General features: G+C 38.4%; 1 protein-coding gene across 1 annotated transcript; it reads right to left on the reverse strand.

Moving 5' to 3' along the window:
* Window positions 1-267: 267 nt before the first annotated feature.
* LOC139119130 (putative neutral ceramidase C) lies at window positions 268-20231 on the reverse strand. Its single transcript, XM_070682784.1, has 20 exons — window positions 20125-20231; window positions 19418-19509; window positions 18934-19086; window positions 18090-18266; window positions 17513-17664; window positions 15695-15772; window positions 15301-15421; window positions 9805-9933; window positions 9192-9275; window positions 8481-8582; window positions 8069-8153; window positions 7507-7619; window positions 6261-6355; window positions 5866-5905; window positions 5150-5248; window positions 3996-4091; window positions 3578-3724; window positions 3162-3215; window positions 2509-2594; window positions 268-1306 (listed from the first exon to the last, which is right to left on the reverse strand). The coding sequence occupies exons 1-20, from the start codon at window positions 20180-20182 to the stop codon at window positions 877-879; spliced, it is 2391 nt and encodes a 796-aa protein (XP_070538885.1). The 5' UTR covers window positions 20183-20231; the 3' UTR covers window positions 268-876.
* Window positions 20232-22203: the final 1972 nt, after the last annotated feature.

Below are 22203 nucleotides of genomic sequence, written 5' to 3' on the forward strand. Positions count from 1 at the left end.
TTTCATGAGAAAACTGTTGCGAGCTTGTCCCATCTGACATGTGTGCTGTAGGTACTAGAAAAATGCACCACAATGCCCCATCATTGTTGTGTAGGGATTTTGCCGAGGGCGGGGGGCATGACAGCTGGTTGGAGAAGACCAAAATCAAGGAGTTGATAGATGTGACATATTCGAGTGATGGCATACTAATAACACTCGTTTTGCGAATCCTTCATGACAAAAATCTACCAGCTGCTCTTAGCATGCTACCAAAAAGACAATGTGGTATCATTTCTCTTATGTTTTATGGTAAGGCAAACGTTTTTCACAAATACAATTAATGGCTCACACAGCATCATGAGTTTGGTTTTGACGAAACAATCTCTCGACATCCATCGATTCCAAGAAATCGGTGCATTCATATAATCATGTATCTGCTTTCAAACCTTTTACTTTTCAATTATACATATATTTGTCATGTACTGCATGCCCTAATACAAAACTATGCGACAAAACTTGTTAATGGCAATCATTACCTTTGGCATGTTTACTTGATTGTAACTGTCTTTAAGATTTATAAGAAAATTATTTCCGAAATGTCTATGAGCAACCTTATGAATGAGGCTGGCCTCTGCTTAAGTGACACTCTAATGTTGGAATAGTTATGAATCCTCTTTCAATCCCAGCACAATCCTGATTTGCTTCCCAAAAATTAATCTTTCCTCTGATTATTCATATTTACTCTTACTTTCTATCATTGACAATTCAAATTTTCCCCATCCTCAAGTGCACAGGAACTACCTTGCTTATTGCTCCCCAGCTTTATTTGATGTAACTAATGATGATAGCGCCACCAGAGTCTATTAACGTTTGAAAAACTGTCTGAATTGCCAGTCCTTATTGAATCATGCAATACAACAATAGTCCCATAATTCCTAGCAGTGTCGCTGTTCCGTTAGCGACCAAAACTCCTGCACTGCCTGACACCATCACCCGGTTAACCAACGTGACGGCAAAAGTGCTCGAGCAACCGAAGTAAGACCCCACTTCACCGAGCTCTTCGGACTCCGTCATGTTGCCATAGTGACAGATCTTGTAAACGCCGGGTGTGGTCTGGTCAGGTATGTCCCAGATGATCTCCGCCACGCTTGCTCCTGTGCCTGGAAGCCCGACCGTCAGGTTTTGCAGCGTGCCGTTTAAGAAACCGGGCAAATCTGGTTCAGGCGGGTCTGGCACGGGGATAAATGGCGGCAGATTGGGGATGATTTCCCTTAGTTTGTCCAAAAAGTCCGTTACATATCGTCTGGATGTCGAAATCCAGTAGTATCTGCGGAAGAAATATGGAATATCATAGTTATCACTGGGTCGTAAATTTATTAGAATAGTTTGAAATCAAAGTCAATTTGATTATCATTTTAATTTTGTAAATGTTAACGCTGTATTGTCTGGGTTTTTTATTACAACAGAGGAAATATTATTGATGAAAAACGTCGTTTGGAGAGAAATGTACATAAACTTTCAAGTTGACCTTTTCATGACCGCTACACTACCTTACATTCTACATTTGAGTCTGTGAGTGAAAGGTATCAGTTATATCGTTAGAAAACTCGATATCTTGTAATATCTTTAGATATATATTGCAAATTTGTGGCCAAGTAACTTAGGCGTCAGAAAAAGGCATCAAAAGACATTGACTATTAAGCAAAGTAAATTTCAGTAAAACGATATAATATTCATTTGGTGGATTCGACCGATTTATATTTTGGTAAAATCTCACAGGAATGTGGTAAGATATGATAATTTATTTACGATTATTATTATGATAACGATAGTATTATTGCTTTTTGGTGTCTTGTTTAGACTTTCTGTTACCGCCTGTGATTTGAAACTGTTAATCTTGATCTTTATTTCTTGTATAGCGCATATGTGCTGTACACTTACAATGAACAAACAGAAGGATGAAAAACAAATATTAAAAGTTACGGTGAAAAGCAAAGAAAACAAAAAGGGAATATAACTACATAAAGACAATGAAATTTAAGAATAAAAAAGACATAAAAAAGTGAGTTTTTAGTTTAATTATAAATACATCCAATGTTTGAACCGCTCGAACATCTAATGGTAGAGAGTTCGGTAAGTGAGGAGCACAAATCGAAAAAGCCCTATCACTCAATAAGCTGTATTTCCAATTGATTGATATAAATTAAGATCAACAGAATGAGAGCGAAGTGAGCGCCGAGTGTCAAGGCCTGTGAACGATTCACCTAGATATTTTTGAGCAAGACTACAAAGAATTCTATGCGAGATGCAGAGAATGTTGTATTCGTTTCCTTTGCTTAACTGGAAGCGCTGTAATTTATAGAGACGTGGTGCATAAGCACGGACAGGAACCACAAATGATATTTTAGCACATTAGTCGCAATCCGTTAGAGATCACTGCTTTGGCTGTAAGGGAGGAGTAGAATGAAAGGGAAATGATTTGAATAATTCTCTTAAACCAGACAACATTGCCATCAAGTTCGTATTTACCTGGTACACCAATCACTATCAGTGTAGACCACTTCAAATTCGGAGGGTCCTGTTTCTCTCATCACTTCTAGGTAGGTTCCTTCCAACTGTATCAACAACAACAACAACAACAACAACAACAACAACAACAACAACAACAACAATAGCAACAACAACATCAACTACAGAGTGAGATAGAGCACAATTGTTGCTGGAAATTGAGTCATCATGATCAAGGGAGGAACTCTGTAAGAATTGCAGCAACTTTTCAAAAAATAGGAAAGAAGTCTGAAATACGGCAGTCTCGAGGGGATCAAGAAAAAGAGGGAACAGAAAAAATATCAAAGTGATCGAGGAAAACTCCTGAACTTTCTTTGATAGTCCATGCGATAGCGCTGACAAGCACGCTACATTAACGCCGTAAATAAATAAGATCGTTATTGCGGTCGATACGTTTTACAAAAATTATCACGTTTACTCTATATTGTAGTTTACGTCAGCCGTTGTTTTCATACTGAAAGATTAAGTTTCCTGCATAGTGTCTTCAGAACATAAATCAGACAAACTTTCGCGTTTTCGTCAGTTGGCGTTTTCAAGTTGTTTTCATTCACTAATCGTTATCCGCTACAATACATAACCACATGAATTTGCCCCTGAAAAGGAAAATCGCCCACCTTAAAATCGTTCCTGGGATTACCGGCTTGGAAACTAACATTCACACGGTCACCCTGGATAGAAAAGATGTTGGTTAGTTATTGTATAATCTATATCTAATCTTAATTACCAAGGTAGTTTATGTTATTAACCTCTTATGAGTAATCAACTAATTTAACCGGGTAACTAAAGTACTTTCCGACTGACTGATAGAGCAAATGAATGATGGAATATAGCCAATCTACCAAACCATTAAAAGAATGATACAATTAACGTTACACCACGACAGTAACATCGATCATATAATATCATTTCATATCGTTAGATCTTCTGTCATAGCATGTAAGACTGTCACTCTGACCAAAGTGTACCGAGCCCTACCCCATCCTACACTCTTTGCACCATTACTGACAAGATTACGTCAACTGTTACTCGCCACGTTGTAACTTGGGTCCGCATCTTCCAAAACAGTACCGAAGTCAGTCCCATTGTTGTCATCGAAGAGCACCGGAAACTCTATTCCCCAGAGAATTTCATCCTCGTAGAAGTTTGGTGGGTCAGGACCCGGATCTAGAGATTCTCCCTATTTAAGATTTGGGAAGAAAAGGTAAATCCATTGTAAGTTTTCGTTTATTGACTTTGTCACTTTCCTACTTTTATACATATATGCTTTTGTGACGCGTTCTCTATTTCTTTGTTATCGAAATTTGGCTAGATACAAAATAAACACAACCATATACTATGCAAATATAAAACGTGTAATGGAACTTGATTGTATGTGGCAAAAACGTTTCATATTCTTACACCGCACATTTGTAAGAAAATGAAAGGAAAAAATCGTTTCAAATTTATACCTTGGCAAGAGCCTCCGCCATATCCCCATACTGTTGCGTGTAGGCCAGGAAAGTGTATGGACCGTAGATCGTTGAAGCGCCCTCATACCTCTGAACCTGTGTATAATTAGAGAAGTGTAAAACGCATCTACAGGTAGTATACTCCACCACGACAATTGCAATCAAAGACGTCTGAGTAATTTAATGTTCGTTGAAGCTTATTTTACTAGTTTGTATATGGTACATTGATCCCCATGTTCATATAGCAAATCAGTATCTGCAGTATTATTGATAGTGTCTGCCCCAATCAGCATCAATGTAACGGCATGACATCATCAAGTGAGAAAAGTTATGAACTTATTTTTAAACAGTCAGAAGGCCCGAAAAGAGATGCTGTCTGCCCTCTTACTGCCGATGCAGTATATATTGCTGCTATATACTGAAGGCAAGTTTCGCTTTGTTTTTTATTGTCGACGCCATTTTACAGTAAGACTACCTACGTTTGGAAGATGTGTTGCGATTTCTGGTCACCGCTTTGATACTAAGAAATACAACTTAACCATAACTACATGTAGAGGGACTCAGAGAGATTATTTAGTCAACTATGTCGACGGAACAATCACAAATCAGTGCTTCTTTCCACAGTCCGAAGTCGTCTCTCAACAGTGTGCAATTGACCAAGGGACTGAATTTCATTCATTGAAACTGGCGATTGCAAACTATTGTGAGTAGCCCGATATCAATAAATCTGTTTTACTTCTTATACTCGTAAAAAGCTTCTTCATTGTGGGTGGCTAAAATGTCAGCGTTTGCTTACGTCGCGGTTGATGATGTATCATTGAAGTTTACACGTGTTTCTCTCTCGATGTGTTTCTCGCTCTCCAGCCTTTCTGAACTTTCAGTCGGTAATGATGTGAATTGCATCAGTTTTGCCAGTCAACCATAGGCTTTCTTTTGTCAGTGTAATGTGTTTGCGTTAATATCGTATAAACAGAACATTTCGTAAACAAACTGTAATAGTTCCCATTATATTCATACCCTAATCACGGTACTAAATTTTATTTTAAAAATAAATTATCATACATTCTTACTATGACACTTTGCCAACCCGTACTTTGCAAGTAATACCATTACACGGCCTACAGAACTGCGGTTGAGAGTGGGAAATTATTTACCTGATATTCTTCATAGGTGGAGATGTAGTTCGTGTAAACATTGGTTAGTCCGGCTATGACAACCTCGGTCTCCTGAGGAAATCCATTATCAATTAATCTCTGTCACAAAAAAATTACAGATTTTGCTCAGAAAACTGCGATAGTTCCACGTGTGTAGTCAAATTGTGATCATAAAAGTGGATGACACATAAACGTATCCAAACACAGAACGTATGAGACTTCTTGTGCCTTCAGACTGCGAAGCAATCGAAAACGTCAAGTCCCATGATGCTCTAACAACACAATACGTATAAATACACCGATACTTTTACTCAGCATTCATGCTTGGTCAAAACCCCCCATTTTGTCAGTTTCAATAATTGTGACGTTTCACAGTTTGGAAGGTCACTGAATACAGTAACCATGTCCACCCCTGGCGATGTCATTGTTAACAATGAAATGATCGATCAATACCCATGAGAAAAACAACTCTTCTGATACTAGTACCAGTTTAATTGTTATTGAATTCTAACCATTATCTGAAAAGCAAAACGCCAATAATATGATGAGGTATACGCCCTACTCATTAGCCATCAATGTAGCAATCAGAAGGAAAGTGCCTTGCTAAGGGACACAAGAACGTACCCGCCGGAGTCTCTACTACTACTACTACTACTACTACTACTACTACTACTACTACTACTACTACTACTACTACTACTACTACTAGTGATTACCTCTCTCACGGATTCTCGTAATCTTCTTCCCGCCATTGTACTTCAAGAAAAGTTTGACAGAAACATTTAGTGTAATATTAAAACACTTCTTAAAAAACTTCCGATCGGTGATATATCCACTGGGTACAAAATTCTTACTTTTTCTAAATCATGTAAAGGAAATGGTGAATTTCCCTGTTTTGCTTGTGCGATATTAGTCAATTTGTATAGTCTGTTTCAGTCCCATTTTTCGTTTTTCTGTACCCCCTCGGACTTCACAGATTTCTATTGATAATTCAATGCACAGATAATATTTTTATTGGCTAACTTTAACATGTTGAGATGCCGCTTGTAACTCAGACAACGACAAAATTATGGTGAGATACAGACAATACCTCCCCTGTCTTTGCAGTTACCTGATTTCGCCAGGTACGGCCACGATCACAAAACTTCCGATGGTCAGTATTTGAGTGTCCACGATAGTCGGATGCCATTCCCATGTGGTGTTTACCTGGATAAAGCATGCTTGATATTGTTATTTTATAAATTAAGGGCAAGTCACACAGAAACTGATGTGTTTGCAGGCACACATATGAAGCAAACACTTTCTTATAAATTCTTTTGGCTCTCTAAGGACTGGTTAAGAGCGTTATGATCTGACTTGCCTTACTTTGTGGTAACGTAAACTCAAATTAGAGCGAAGCTCTCTAGCCGTAACATTTTATGTTAGTATCCTGTATTTTGTCCTCTTTGTAAAATTCGTACAGCGTTTTGCGCTACTCAACAAGTTATGTCGAAATACCGCATGCGCCTTTTACTACGGTGTGTATACCCTACGTTATTGTGGCAACGGAATTTTCATCCGGACTAGAGTTTACATGCCAACGGTAGCGTTGTATATTAAACAAGAAATGGTTGTATTTTGCAACATTTGTTCTTTATTTCAATAAAATCTTACAGAAAAGAAGAAGACCATGTACTGTTTTCTGGGACAACTTAGGTACCGACTCGACATGGTATTGAAGTTATTGTTCCTTTCATGAGAACAAAAATATAGGCCTAATCCGGCAATTAAGGCTTTGCATAGGGAAAGTGACATTAACATAGTTGACGTCTCGAAATTGAAATGCTTATATTTTTATTCAAACTTTGCGTTAGAAGATTCTAAAATAATTCCTCTTTCGAAGTTAGGTCACCGCACAAAAATTGGTAGTAAGGAAAGAAATTGACTTTTGAAACTCTAAATAGCAACTATCCCTGTCTTAACTCTATGGGGAAAATTAAATTTTCCATTTTCACAAAACTAAGACGGTGAAAGCCTTACTTATCCAAGAGCTTTAAAATGAACCAAAACAAGTTGTAGATCAGACTGAAAAGCGTTGTAAGAAATGTAGAGACCAGATAGCTGTTTGCGGGACGCATTTTGCCTTAAAGGTATGCAGTCACCTGTAATCTAAATATGCCCATATATGGTCAAAAGGGCGTTCCTTGTATTCAAAATGCCAACGTGAGGGCGCTGTTTTAAAAAGCGGCCACCCGCTTAAAATCTGTGATTGGTGAGATTTTCTCTTTCCGTGGTAACTGTGGCAAAATTGGAACAGGTGACAGTATACCTTTAATGATGTTAAAGAAAGTGTCAATCGCTAATGTCTAACATCTTACCTCCCCCGTGGCTAGAAGTATTGGTTTTGGTTTGTGGCACTCCACTGACTCCTCAGAGGGCTCAAGCAGAAAATCACGAACGGTATCCCAGAATATGTCCCCTGTAGTATCGCCTACAACAGAAATGATACCTACTGATGAAACATCTTGCTCTGCGCTATATTTTCAAGGAAACAGAGACCGATAAACCTCTGCTGGCAGAACTTTTTTCAAAACCCGTCCTTACTAATAATATCTTTACATACATGTGCTTATTTGATATTTGCTGACATGAATTTCTATAATTTGACCGACACCCTAATGAGTAATAGCCAATGTCAATAATAAACATGAAAACGAACTCATTACAAACAATGGAGGTATCTTATAGACCAACTGTGAGATACAATGTATTTTCAGTTAATGCATTCAACTCGTTCGTAAGGAGTAATCCATCATGGCCCTTCACACTGTGGCTTTAAATGATACTCTGCATCTATATGACACAATTTAAGGCAAAATCCCTTTAGGATGAAATGACACAAACAATCGATTTACGTTGCCGTCTTTGTAATGACAGTACCTTGCGTAAAGTTGAAAGCCCCCGGTCCGTCGACTGTACCGGCGGCGAAACTGTATCCCAATGCTGGCAAACAGGTCTTAGTTGTCTAAATTGATAATAAATACACTTTTAAGTACACAGTGTAAACTATCTATTCAGACAATTTTACACTCATTTCATTAGGATGTTACTTATACAGTGTAACCGTGTAAGGCTTTTAGTTAGCACAGATATTTGGAAATGTTCCATAAGTTAGTTTTAGCGGTTCTTGAACATATCGCGCAAAAAATTGGCAATTTCCAAAAAAGTCTCCTTAATCTGTTTCTGTCGTAGTCCAACACAATGGCATATATGACTCAAGAATTTTTCAAACAAGAAACCCAAAATACCGTACGACAGCTCCATTTCTGAAGGACAAATGCGAGCAACTTACACCTCCTTCGGGAAGCTGCACCTCGTAGTCACTCATGTTCACATACTGATGTCTGAAATCCACCTTTCCGCTGAGTGCGAATGTTGCTTCAAAATACAAATCCTGATTTGGAAAAAAATAACAACGGAATTAAAGAAATGGCAAGAAAGAGGTAAAATGTTAAGGACTGTTGTAAAAGTAAAATTATTTACTTCTAGAAAACTCTTTCCATCTTTAGCGAATCGTTTCCTATAATCTTTGTGTTTCTGTTGACCGAGCTACCTCAACCTCGTTTCGTATACGTTCGACACGACACTGTGCAAATGACTACGTGCAAGGAACAAGTCAAGAAGTACGTATACCCCCAAATGACTTCTAAAAATCTCCACTGATTAAACAAACTGTAAAGATATACCGCTACACCTAAGAAAATGACTAGGCGAGAGTTGGCGTCTCTAGCTACGCGTTTTAGACTGAGCAACTTCGTATTACAGCTGCCAACCGGGATCATGACAGTTAAACTATTCAATTACTCTGAGAATGTGACGCCAGCCGGGAAAAGGCGTATCTAGTGCGTCAAATTCCTGCCCCTTATTTTTAGATACTGGTCTGAAGACACCATGTCATTAGTTACAAGACTTATAAACCTGCTGGACAAATATATTGGTCTGCTAGTAAAATATAAAATTAATATACTTGCGGCTCAAATAATTTTAATGACACAGGACTTACCATCGCTTTCTTATACTGTCTGAATCCAATTATCTCCGTGCTCTCAAATATATCTTCACCTGGGCCAAATGCAACACAGACGTCCTGAATGTAACGACGAGTAGTACAAAAATTAGTGCAACTTCTCCCAAGCGGTTACAGTTCACAAACGTCTGATCAAACTTTAATAAAGCATACTATTTTATGGAGTTGCAGTTCCTACCAATTTAATATGAGTTTTCTTTTATGTTGAAATTATCGAAATTGAATTGTAATTAGTGTACGTTTAACTTCAATGCATGTGACGTTCTAGTGTTACTAGCAGGAAAAACGTATTCATAAGGAAGATCAAGATCTAGTCTGCTGGACGAAAGGCGGGAAAAATTGCACAAAACGTCGTTTGGTCGAGATAAGAGCTGTTCTAACAGTAGACTGTATTCTATGAGCATGCGCATAAAATCAAATGACGAACACAAAATCCACATGCAAAATTAATCACACATAAAGTGCAGTGCTGTATAAGGAATGACGTTGATCAGTGCACCATGCCAGAAATTGTTGTTTGGTATAATTTATTGCTAATTTACTTTTCCTTCAAAGTTAGAGATCAATATCACATGTCAGTTATCCCTACCTCTCCGGGGCACGAACTCGTCTCGTAATCACACTCGCTACCTTCTCCAGCATCTAAACAGTGTGGGTCTTTGATGTTGGGTGTGACGTCACCGTTGTTGCTCTGGGCAAAAGCTGCGACAAACGAACCCTGCAATTTTGTAAAATATACAGAATTTAATTACGATTTTTATTAGGCTGTGTATATCTGTAAGTTTTAAGTATTAAGGTAGTATGCGCCTCGAAAGTGAAAGGCTTAATACTTCTTAAATGAAAATTAAATCATTCTCTTACCAAAATTACAATTAAAATCGGGGGTCACCGTGCAGAGTTTGGAAATAGTAAAAAATTGCGAATTTTTGAAATTCAAAATGGCCGCCAAACTCTATGGGAGAAAAATTATATTTTGGATTTTTGAAAAAACTAAGACGGTGAAAGTTTTTATTTCTCCAAGAGCTTTAAAATGAGCCCCCACAGGTGGTAGATCAGGAAAGAACGGGAAATTTGAGAGTCTGACTGTCCGTCTACCTGAAATGGCTTATTCTTTTATCAAAACGACGGCAACTTTTCATATCAACACCGATTGCTTGTGTCTTTCCTTGAACGCTTTTACTTTTGCACCTTTATGACTCAGAAATAATTTTCGGAAACACTTTGACTCTTCAAAGATTGATATTACATGTCAGTTATTCATCAACATCAAGTGTAATATTCGGAAGGTATCGATATTTGTAAAAGGCACTTTGATATCAGGGTGCGTCGTGTTACAATAAAGGTTAATGGACAAACCTTTCCTGGTCTAGCGCCCTCATTGAAATCTTGTTCATGAGATAGGAAGCGTAGCCTTTGTTATCCCCACTGATCAGATGATTGGTGCGGTTCATACTTGTCGTGTGGACTGCAAACCAGCTTTTATATAATTGAGAGGCAAAATAATTGTCAATTACATTTTTATCTAGTCCGGTAACGTAAGTAAAAGATCATTCCTTGTCTATCATGCCGTATTAAACAAGTTTCATGGGACGTAAACTTAGGCTCAAAATGCCTGTACATGCACGCAAAAATCAAGCGCCAAGATTTTCTCGAAAACATAGTAATTAATATTCCTTACGTGATGGCGCCCAGGTCTGTACCATCTTCGGCGACGAACTTCAAGAGTGTCATCGTTTTGTCAACGTTGTGCTCATATCTAAAATACCGGAAAGAAAGGGGTGTGAAAGAAGCAATGCGATCGTAGAACGTCGAATACGATGGACCTGAGCGACGATTACAACTCTCAATTACTTATCAAAAATAATATATCATGAACTCTATGAAGTGTAACTCTAAGAGCCAGTCTAACGTCTTCTTCGGTCACTTGATACTATTACAGTAAACTTCCCCAGTCAGCCCCTTATCACTTATACAACTTTAAGAATACTGCGTTTACTTGACCTTTGACACCATGGCCTACCTGTCCCTTTCTTCCTGTGGATTGGCTTCATAGCCGGAGGGACTTCTGTTCCTATTGGCCCAGTGCAAATCTAAACCATTTGGGTCGACAACTTCCCCTCTGTTGCTGTATATATATCCTGATTGTAGATTTTCGTGGGCTCGCACAATACTCTGCAACATATGTGTGATTGATTGCTCGTAAGGTTTTGAAGAAGATGACTGATGACTGATGACTGATGACTGATGGCGACTGATGCCGTATGTTGTGGGTTCGAATCCGATTGAAAACTATCCGTATTCACTATGAATATGTTGAAAAGGATGCTATCCAATAGTGAGTGTTCTCACGCGATAAAATTTAAAATGCGCACTGTGACATTCCTGCATAATTCACTTGTCAACAATAACAACGCAGTTTATACATGTATAGGCTGAGTTGACAAGCTGAATACTGCGTGTTTCAACATGTAGAACAAGAAATTATGGTCGACATTAACAATAAAAATAGGGGGGAAATCATCCAAAGTTGGCATTACTGGGCCAGGCCTTTTAATCATATGGAAACTGATTCCGCGGCGTCGTTCGCGTTAATTTAAAATTCTCTCTTTACCCTTTCAAGCCCATCAAGTATCGCCAAGAAGCTGTTTTCCAAGAATCCGAGTGACGTAATGTCATAAAGGAGGTACTGTTGATAGCCTGCAGGTCCGGAGTGCGTGTGCTGACCACTGAAGGCGATGTTCTGCGTGTTGTACATCCCTGGATACCTGGCCTCTAGTCTTTTGATGACCTGTTTGATAATCAAGGTCAAATTAATGATTACCCTACACAGTGCATCCCGGTCAGGAGTAGCTGGGTCAATACTGGTAAAGGTCAATCGAAGTTTCTATAATTGGAGTGGTGACCGATTTACGGAATGTCGAGAGCCTGATTGGAGGCCGATTTAAACATAGAATCCGTGAAAGACAAAAATATTTCTGGGACAAGGTCTTCCAGTTTAATTGACGGTGTGTGTGAAACAAGCCCATTGTGACCCGGTGATCTACCTGCTGGCAGTGATTCAGGATAATTTGACAAATTTGCCTGACAACATTTGTAGATCAGACATATTATCTTCGTGTTATTGACTGCATCTTCACGCAATGCATGATTTTGGGAAAGGAATATTGTACATAGTATCAGACACATGTCATAAATTGATTTGCATACATTAAAAATGCTTATGTATAAACGTTGCATAAATTGATACTTTTGACATAAATTTGAGCACCTTGACGCGCTGTCTTTTGTGATTAATGTCACAGTGATAAATAGCTTATGGTACCAAAACAGGTCAGTAAAAGGGGCAACAGTTCAACACTAAAATTTCAGCTTATATACAATTTTAGCAGCAGTATGTAAATTATTACTATGCCGCATTTTTTGGCATACTCAATACATTCAATTTATATGGAGAATACGTACCTCCAGTTTGACGATCTGCGCACCCATACCGATATCGGCGCTGACGAAGACGAACCTATTTGAGTCGTCATCGTGATCCGCTACGATGTAGGCACGACTGAACAGTCGCTGATGGATCCCTTTGGTTGTCTGAGATGGAGTCGCGTAGCCCATCTGAAAATAAAATCGACAATCAAGAATATTCAGGTTCAAGCTAATTCGAGTGGTTTAAAATCTTATAATTGTAGATAATCAGAACGTTACGATAGAAACGAACATAGTGTTCATGACCTAATTCTATGAATCGCATACAAAATCTCTTAACAGATCACAAAATGCATGCTTTAAGGAAATTACGATAAAAATACAGGTAAACGGTGGACTTCATTTTTACGTCAAACTTTTCGGTGTTATACAATTACGTTTGTTACACCCTGCAGCATTTCAGTCAACGCAGTCTTCTGTAAATGGAATGTCGCTGATATTTAAGTGGTTCCAGAACTTACCATGTTGGTTTCGGCGGCTGGACCAGTACAGTCGGCTATTCCGATACCAATCTTGTACAGCTGAGCCTGATTGTTCTTGACGGCAGACACCCCTAGAATTATACATGACATGAATGTGTAGGTAAGATGGCAAACAAGACACTATTACTGACGTATATATGAAATATTTTGCCATTTCGACCGATGGATCTATAAGCAAAACTTTTAATGTGAATGTCCGGCATTATGAATACCAATTTGATCTCAGGAAATATTTTCCCAGCTAATCCTAATTATTTTGATCTTGCGATTGTCATGCGCTTTCTCAGTAGGATGTACCTGTTCTTCATACACATACATCGCGTTTTTTTTGTCGTAGATGAACATGATTAATTTTCCCGTTGTTTCCTATGAAAAGTAGGTCAAATATTTGATATTATCACACCATGACAAAAGTCCAAGGTAAGCCTCTTGTCATCTTAAAAATGGTTTACCGGAGTGTTTTTACGGAGCCGTGTTCGTTTTTCCTTGTCTACTTCAGTGCCTTGCTTTGTAAGCCAACATGATAATTTTAAAAAACCCGAGAGAAACTGGGCTGGTTGATTGAAAGGAGGACTACCAATTCACGCGGAAACAATGTTTAAAACTCAGAATGCAGAAATATGTGGAGTATACTGTTTTGCTAAGCCAATGGAGAGCAAACCATCATATACTTACCATTGTCAAATGCAGTTAATGCCGCCAGGACTAGAACAGCGAAGTTCATACCACACATGGCGAAATAGCGTGCTAGGGCTTGCTATACCCTACACCAAAATAATCGATGGTTGAACTTTACCAGACCAGTGGCAAATAGCGAGTCAGATACTACAGACAAGATAACGCTTAAACAAATCCAAATTTAACACCTTTGACATGGATTTGCAATTAACGCGCCATTTGTAGGTTTATATCACAGGTCAACGTACAGGAATGAAGGGGGTACTGTTCTTTGAAGATAAGATAAAGATGAAATAAAGAACAAAATAGGTTAATACAACAGACAAAATTTGAGCAGTATAGATTTATATGTCAAACACGGATTTTGTTTTTATCATTAAGTACTCGTTCATGCTTTATTAAGTTTATGCACTTCTCACAAAAATGAATGACATACTGTTATTGCCGGCCCATCTGGGTGTGAAGGATCAAAGCTAGCTTGCACATGTGCAAAATTACCTGCACGATAGATTTCATTTCCCAATATTTCCCGTTTAATCAAGGGGTGCTTACTGAAATAAAATTTGTTAATTTTTTATGAAATATGTGAGACAAAGCTAGGTTCTCACACTGAGAATTCTTTCAAAAGAAATCAGAGACTAGCGCTCAGCTGATGACCATGCATGAGGTTTCTCTCTTATATTTTCTGTTTTATTTAATTCAGAGGAAACGACTACTAAAACACTTTATGACAATCACATGGTATACGAGATTTTCTCCTGAGACTATTCAACCTTAATCTCTGGGGGGTCAAAAGATTTAATTATCGGGTACATGTAAATGACACTTCGGCAGTATGTATGTATGTATGTATGTATGTATGTATGTATGTATGTATGTATGTATGTATGTATGTATGTATGTATGTATGTATGTATGTATGTATGTATGTATGTATGTATGTATGTAAAAAAATTACTATTAAAATCGGGAGTCACCGTGCCGAGTTTGGAAATAGCGAAACAAATACCAAACATTTTGCGATATTTGAAATTCAAAATGGCCGCCATTCCTCTGCTAACTCTATGAGAGAAAAAATAAATTTTGGATTTTTAAAAAATTAAGACTATGACAGTTTTTCTTTCTCCAAGAGATTTAAAACGAGCCCCCACAAGTGGTAGATCAGAAAAGAACTGTAGAAATTTGAGAGTCTGACTCTCTGTCCACCTCAAATGGCTTATTCTACTATCAAAACGACGGCAACTTTTCATATTAAAACCGATTGCTTGTGTCTTTCCTTAAACGTTTTAACCTTCGGAAATTCTTTGGCTCTTCAAAGATTGATATTACATGTCAATTATTCGTCAACATCAAGTGTAATATTCGGAAGGTATTGATATTTGCAAAGGACACTTTGATATCAGGACGCGTCGTGTTACAATAAAAGCTAATTGACAAACCTTCCCTGGTCTAGCGCCCTCATTGAAATCTTGTTCCATAAGATAGGAAGCGTAGCCTTTGTTATCCCCACTGATCAGATGATTGGTGCGGTTCATACTTGTCGTGTGGACTGCAAACCAGCTTTCATATGATTGAGAGGAAAAATAATTTTCAACTATACTCTTATCTAGTCAAGTTAATGGAACGTAATCTCTCTTTAATTCAGTCTACTTATTACGACTGCGACCAATGATTGGTTCAAAGTGGTGACATGACCAATCAGCGTTAGTAAAGATTGTTTCCTCGGTATCATGCCGTATGAGAAACGTTTCACGGGACTTAAAAAGGTACATGTAGTCAAAAATCAAACGCTGAGATATTTTGGAAACATATAGTATATTTAATGTTCCTTACGTAATGGCGCCAAGATCTGTGCCATCTTCGGCGACGAACTTCAAGAGCGTCATCGTTTTGTCAACGTTGTGCTCATATCTAAAATACCAGAAAGAAAAGGGTGTAAAACAAGGAATGTGATGTCGTAGAACATCGAATACAGTTGACCAGACAGACGATTACAACTCTCAATTACTTATCAAAAATAATATTTCATGAACTCTATGAATTTTAACTCTAAGAGCCAGTCTTACTCAATTACTATTAAAGTTGCAATATGGATCAGAATTGACCTTCATATTTCGAAGATTTAACTTTATAGAAAAATCCACAACAATTTCATTTGCAGATTCGACCATTAACAGGAACACGGGGATGACTGTAATTTGAGTAAATTTATTTAATTACCGAATAAATTGCTGTTTTGGTACTGTTTGCGAGAGTAAAGCACAGAATTTGAAGCGTCATTTTTACTATTTGAATATGTACCCATGCGTATTTGATGCATGGTAACGGTTTATGAAATTGCAACATCGTGTCAACATCCTAGCTAGGGGTCAGGTCTCTGCCGCGCCCGCGCCCTGGGTGTCTGCTGACTGATTCGGCCTTGCAAAAATGGAAGAAATTGGCCCAAAATGTCGGCAAAATAAACATTGTTTGGTCAGATCGAAAGATGGAACCAGAAAATGAGTGACACGCGACTACTGCACCACGACGAGGAGGCAGACTCTGTCTACAGTTTCTCTCGAAAACACCAACGTCGCCACTGTGTGATGATCAACTTCGCTAGCCAGCGGTGTTTCCTCGGACAACACCGACCTACCAACACCGTGGCCGTGCGGACCCCACGATTTGTAATGTGAACCGGGCCATAGTCCCCCCTCAAGGAAATAACTTAGATCTGTTAGCATTCATTGATAATCTATATCCTTCAGGTCAAATATGCATTTTTCGGAAACAAAGGAAAACGGCAGTCTACATGTCATGGCATAGTCTCATATACGACGCGTCGATCGACGCGCTGACATGGCCATGCAAGACCAGACGGGGCAAAACAGTTGCCGAACTTCTGCAGTGGTGGATGATACTGAAGTGGGCAAAGCTTTCAAATAAATATAGCGTGCAGATACCTCTCCTTTTAACATGAAAAATATAACAACATGCAACGGGGAGAGGATTGCGGAAACGCTGTCAGGCACGCGGTGAACACAACCAGATCGGTGTACGTGGTCTGGGCGCTCGATCAATCCAACGTACACAGTAGGTGCACACGGCGCGGCACTGAGTGACATACATGTATATGGGTGAGAAAAATCAATCACACGATCTTTTGTAGAGCTGTACTTTATCATATCGATATACTTATATTTTTGAAACATTGTGATGCTATCAAAGTTAGGCAAGCGCAAAGTTTACAATGAATTATCATTATGTATGTCAAGTTCTGTCAGCGTAACAACATCGCCCCTCCAACGTGCACTCCAGTGCGACGTCATCACCCATGGTCGTACTTGTCACGTGCACAGCAGAAAACGCCAATGTTTTTGTTTTGAAAGTTTGTTTACAAAACAGCTTTTCTAGGCGGCCGCAACGTATCAAAATGAACGTATTTGTGTGTCGGGATTGGTAAGAGGCTTAGCTAAGAAGAGTACTTCAACGTAGTATGGTCTATTTGCTTTAGTTTTACGAAAAAAAATCGACAATTTTGATCCATATTGCAACTTTAACATCTTCTTCGCTCACTTGATACTATTACAGTAAACTTCCCTGGTCAGCACCTTATCACTTATACAACTTTAAGAATACTGCGTTTACTTGACCTTTGACACCATGGCCTACCTGTCCCGTTCTTCCTGTGGATTGGCTTCATAGCCGGAGGGACTTCTGTTCCTATTGGCCCAGTGCAAATCTAAACCATTTGGGTCGACAACTTCCCCTCTGTTGCTGTATATATATCCTGATTGTAGATTTTCGTGGGCTCGCACAATACTCTGCAACATATGTGTGATTGATTGCTCGTAAGGTTTTGAAGAAGATGACTGATGACTGATGACTGATGACTGATGGCGACTGATGCCGTATGTTGTGGGTTCGAATCCGATTGAAAACTATCCGTATTCACTATGAATATGTTGAACGGGATGCTATCCAATGTTGAGTGTTCTCACGCGATAAAATTTAAAATGCGCACATTCCTGCATAATTCACTTGTCGACAATAACAACGCAGTTTATACATGTATAGGCTGAGTTGACAAGCTGAATACTGCGTGTTTCAACATGTAGAACAAGAAATTATGGTCGACATTAACAATAAAAATAGGGGGAAAACATCCGACGTTGGTATTACTGGCCTTTTAATCATATGGAAACTGATTCCGCGGCGTCGTTCGCGTTAATTAAAATTCTCTCTTTACCCTTTCAAGCCCATCAAGTATCGCCAAGAAGCTGTTTTCCAAGAATCCGAGTGACGTAATGTCATAAAGGAGGTACTGTTGATAGCCTGCAGGTCCGGAGTGCGTGTGCTGACCACTGAAGGCGATGTTCTGCGTGTTGTACATCCCTGGATACCTGGCCTCTAGTCTTTTGATGACCTGTTTGATAATCAAGGTCAAATTAATGATTGCCCTACACAGTGCATCCCGGTCAGGAGTAGCTGGGTCAATACTGGTAAAGGTCAATCGAAGTTTCTATAATTGGAGTGGTGACCGATTTACGGAATGTCGAGAGCCTGATTGGAGGCCGATTTAAACATAGAATCCGTGAAAGACAAAAATATTTCTGGGACAAGGTCTTCCAGTTTAATTGACGGTGTGTGTGAAACAAGCCCATTGTGACCCGGTGATCTACCTGCTGGCAGTGATTCAGGATAATTTGACAAATTTGCCTGACAACATTTGTAGATCAGACATATTGTCTTCGTGTTATTGACTGCATCTTCACGCAATGCATGATTTTGGGAAAGGAATATTGTACATAGTATCAGACACATGTCATAAATTGATTTGCATACATTAAAAATGCTTATGTATAAACGTTGCATAAATTGATACTTTTGACATAAATTTGAGCACCTTGACGCACTGTATCTTGTGATTAATATTATAATAGCTTATGGTACCAAAACAGGCCAGTTAAAAGGCAACAGTTGAACACTAAAATTTCAGCTTATAAACAATTTTGGCAACAGTCCATGTAAATGATTGCTTTGCCGCATTTTTGACATACTCAGTGCATGCAATATCTATGGACAATACGTACCTCCAGTTTGACTATCTGTGCACCCATACCGATGTCGGCGCTGACGAAGACGAACCTATTTGAGTCGTCATCGTGATCTGCTACTATGTAGGCACGACTGAACAATCGCTGATGGATTCCTTTGGTTGTCTGAGATGGAGTCGCGTAACCCATCTGAAAATAAAATCGACAATCAAGAATATTCAGGTTCAAGCTAATTCGAGTGGTTTAAAATCTTATAATTGTAGATAATCAGAACGTTACGATAGAAACGAACATAGTGTTCATGACCTAATTCTATGAATCGCATACAAAATCTCTTAACAGATCACAAAATGCATGCTTTAAGGTAATTACGATAAAAATACAGGTAAACGGTGGACTTCATTTTACGTCAAACTTTTCGGTGTTATACAATTACGTTTGTTACACCCTGCAGCATTTCAGTCAACGCAGTCTTCTGTAAATGGAATGTCGCTGATATTTAAGTGGTTCCAGAACTTACCATGTTGGTTTCGGCGGCTGGACCAGTACAGTCGGCTATTCCGATACCAATCTTGTACAGCTGAGCCTGATTGTTCTTGACGGCAGACACCCCTAGAATTATACATGACATGAATGTGTAGGTAAGATGGCAAACAAGACACTATTACTGGCGTATATATGAAATATTTTGCCATATCGATCGATGAATCTATAAGCACAAGTTTTAAGGGGAATGGCCGGCATTATGAATACCAATTTGATCCCAAGAAATATTTTCCCGGCTAATCCTAATCGGTTTATTTTGATCTTACGATTGTCATGCGCTCTCTCAATAGGATGTACCTGTTCTTCATACACATACATCGCATTTATTTGTCGTAAGATGAACATGATTAATTTTTCCCCCGTTGTTTCCTATGAAAAGTAGGTCAAACATTTGATATTGTCACACCATGACAAAAGTCTAAGGTAAGGCTCTTGTCATCTTGAAAAATGGTTTTCCGGAGTGCTTTTACAGAGCCGTGTTCGTTTTTCCTTGTCTACTTCAGTTTCTTGCTTTGTAAGCCAACATGACAATTTTTAAAAAATCCGAGAGAAACTGAGCTGTTTTATTGAAAGGAGGACTCCCAATTCACGCGGGAACAATGTTTAAAACTCATAATGCAGAAATATGTGGAGTATACTGTTTTGCTAAGCGAATGGAGAGCTAAACCATCATATACTTACCATTGTCAAATGCAATTAATGCCGCCAGGACTAGAACGACGAAGTTCATACCACACATGGCGAAATAGCATGCTAGGGCTTGCTATACCCTACACCAAAATAAGCGATGGTTGAACTTTACCAGACCGGTGGCAAATAGCGAGTCAGATACTACAGACAAGATAACGCTTAAACAAATCCAAATTTAACACCTTTGACATGGATTTGCAATTAACGCGCCATTTGTAGGTTTATATCACAGGTCAACGTACAGGAATGAAGGGGTAGGCCTACAGATAAGATAAGATAAAGATGAAATAAAGAACAAAATAGGTTAATACAACAGACAAAATTTGAGCAGTATAGATTTATATGTCAAACACGGATTTTGTTTTTATCATTAAGTACTCGTTCATGCTTTATTAAGTTTATGCACTTCTCACAAAAATGAATGACATACTGTTATTGCCGGCCCATCTGGGTGTGATGTTTCATCTTTTTAACCTCCTTCCAGAAAAAATATATCATAGTGTTGGCCTTATATCATTATACAGGTTCAGAGGGTACAGCATTCTGATGTTCGAAGAAAGGTATGGAGTTAATCTCATATGATCTAATATTTCAGGTTGTAAACTATTTCAACTTGAGAAAATGAAAATGAATGCACCCTTAAAACCATCGCACAACATTTTCTCACTCCTTCAAAGCTAGTTAGACTTCAACTTATCGACATGTAAGTGAAATTTGCATCAGAGTTTTCTCGTGAATGAACTGAATTGCAGCATGATTAAATTTTATTTCTGTATCATAGTGGCTCATCTGAATAAAAAAAACAAGAATCATGTGAATATGTCCCAGGAAATTGTCAAATCAGTATTCAATGACATTAAGTCTTACATAAAACAGTGTATATATATATATATATATATATATATATATATATATATATATATATATATATATATATATATATATATCATTTTATTTCTTTTTATTTGTATATGATTACAAAGGAAACGTGCACGCAGGAATGGAAAGAGTATAAACGTAGAAGGCACACAAAAAGCACACGTAAACTAGCTAAATTTGTCATGTGTAATAATTTTATTGTTAATTAAAGATGCAACAGTTGGTGGTAGTGGCTGTATCTGGTATGCACAACGTATAAATTGCTCTTCGCTTTTGTGTTGCCAGGTTTCCGTCCCGGGATTAAATCATAGAGCGTCGACTAATTTGAAAATACATCTAGAAATAGGCAATATATAGAAAGTGTTCGCGTTTTTTGACGTTGCTTTTATGATTCTCGGTCTACTTCTTGTTTCAAGGTCGATGAATCTTGTCCAAAGGTTTACAAAACATATGATCATAAGCATGATACAAATTTAAGAAAATCTGAATCCTTGGACTTTAGCTAAGTTTGTATCTCATTATCTATCTTATCGGTAACCCTACCTACCCTATTTCATAAATCGACCCTTCAAGTTATCCCCAATCTTAAAATGATTATGAACTTTTCTTATTTTATTTGGGTCTCGATGAACACAAAACTTACTCATAATGTTTGAAAAGATCCTGATCGATCTACCTAAAGTTTGGAGTCATGTCACTGGAAATAGTTTTTTATTACAGCGCTTGTCGCTTGAGTTTGGAGTTCAGTGTTTGGCACTGTGAAGCACAAGTTGTGTTACTCTAACACACAACAGCAAAGTATGTGTCGATTGCTGCACATTCTCTTATTACAAAATAAATACACTGTAGCAGGATTAGACCTCTCGAAAAAGTAATTTTTTCCGATTCAGGCGTATGACTGGCTCAAAACTTTGTAGTTTCGGTCAGCCCATGCATATGTCTCTGCTTGTCTCTTAGCAAGTCTTACATGTAGACAAAATAAAAACATGTCTGTGTGATGTTTGACTAACGGATATCTTCATACCGTCACATATATAAGTAATTCTGCGTGGCAGGGCTGTGTGTATTGCCAGTAACACACAGCCCTGCCACGAAGAGCTAAACTTCTCGTATTTATCGCCTTGGAGTAGTCCATCGAAAGAATGCACAATACGAAGGGAAGAGCGTACGTCCATAGAAAGGCAACAAGCA

This window comes from Ptychodera flava, chromosome 19, assembly GCF_041260155.1.
Source record: "Ptychodera flava strain L36383 chromosome 19, AS_Pfla_20210202, whole genome shotgun sequence".
Lineage (NCBI taxonomy): Eukaryota > Metazoa > Hemichordata > Enteropneusta > Ptychoderidae > Ptychodera > Ptychodera flava.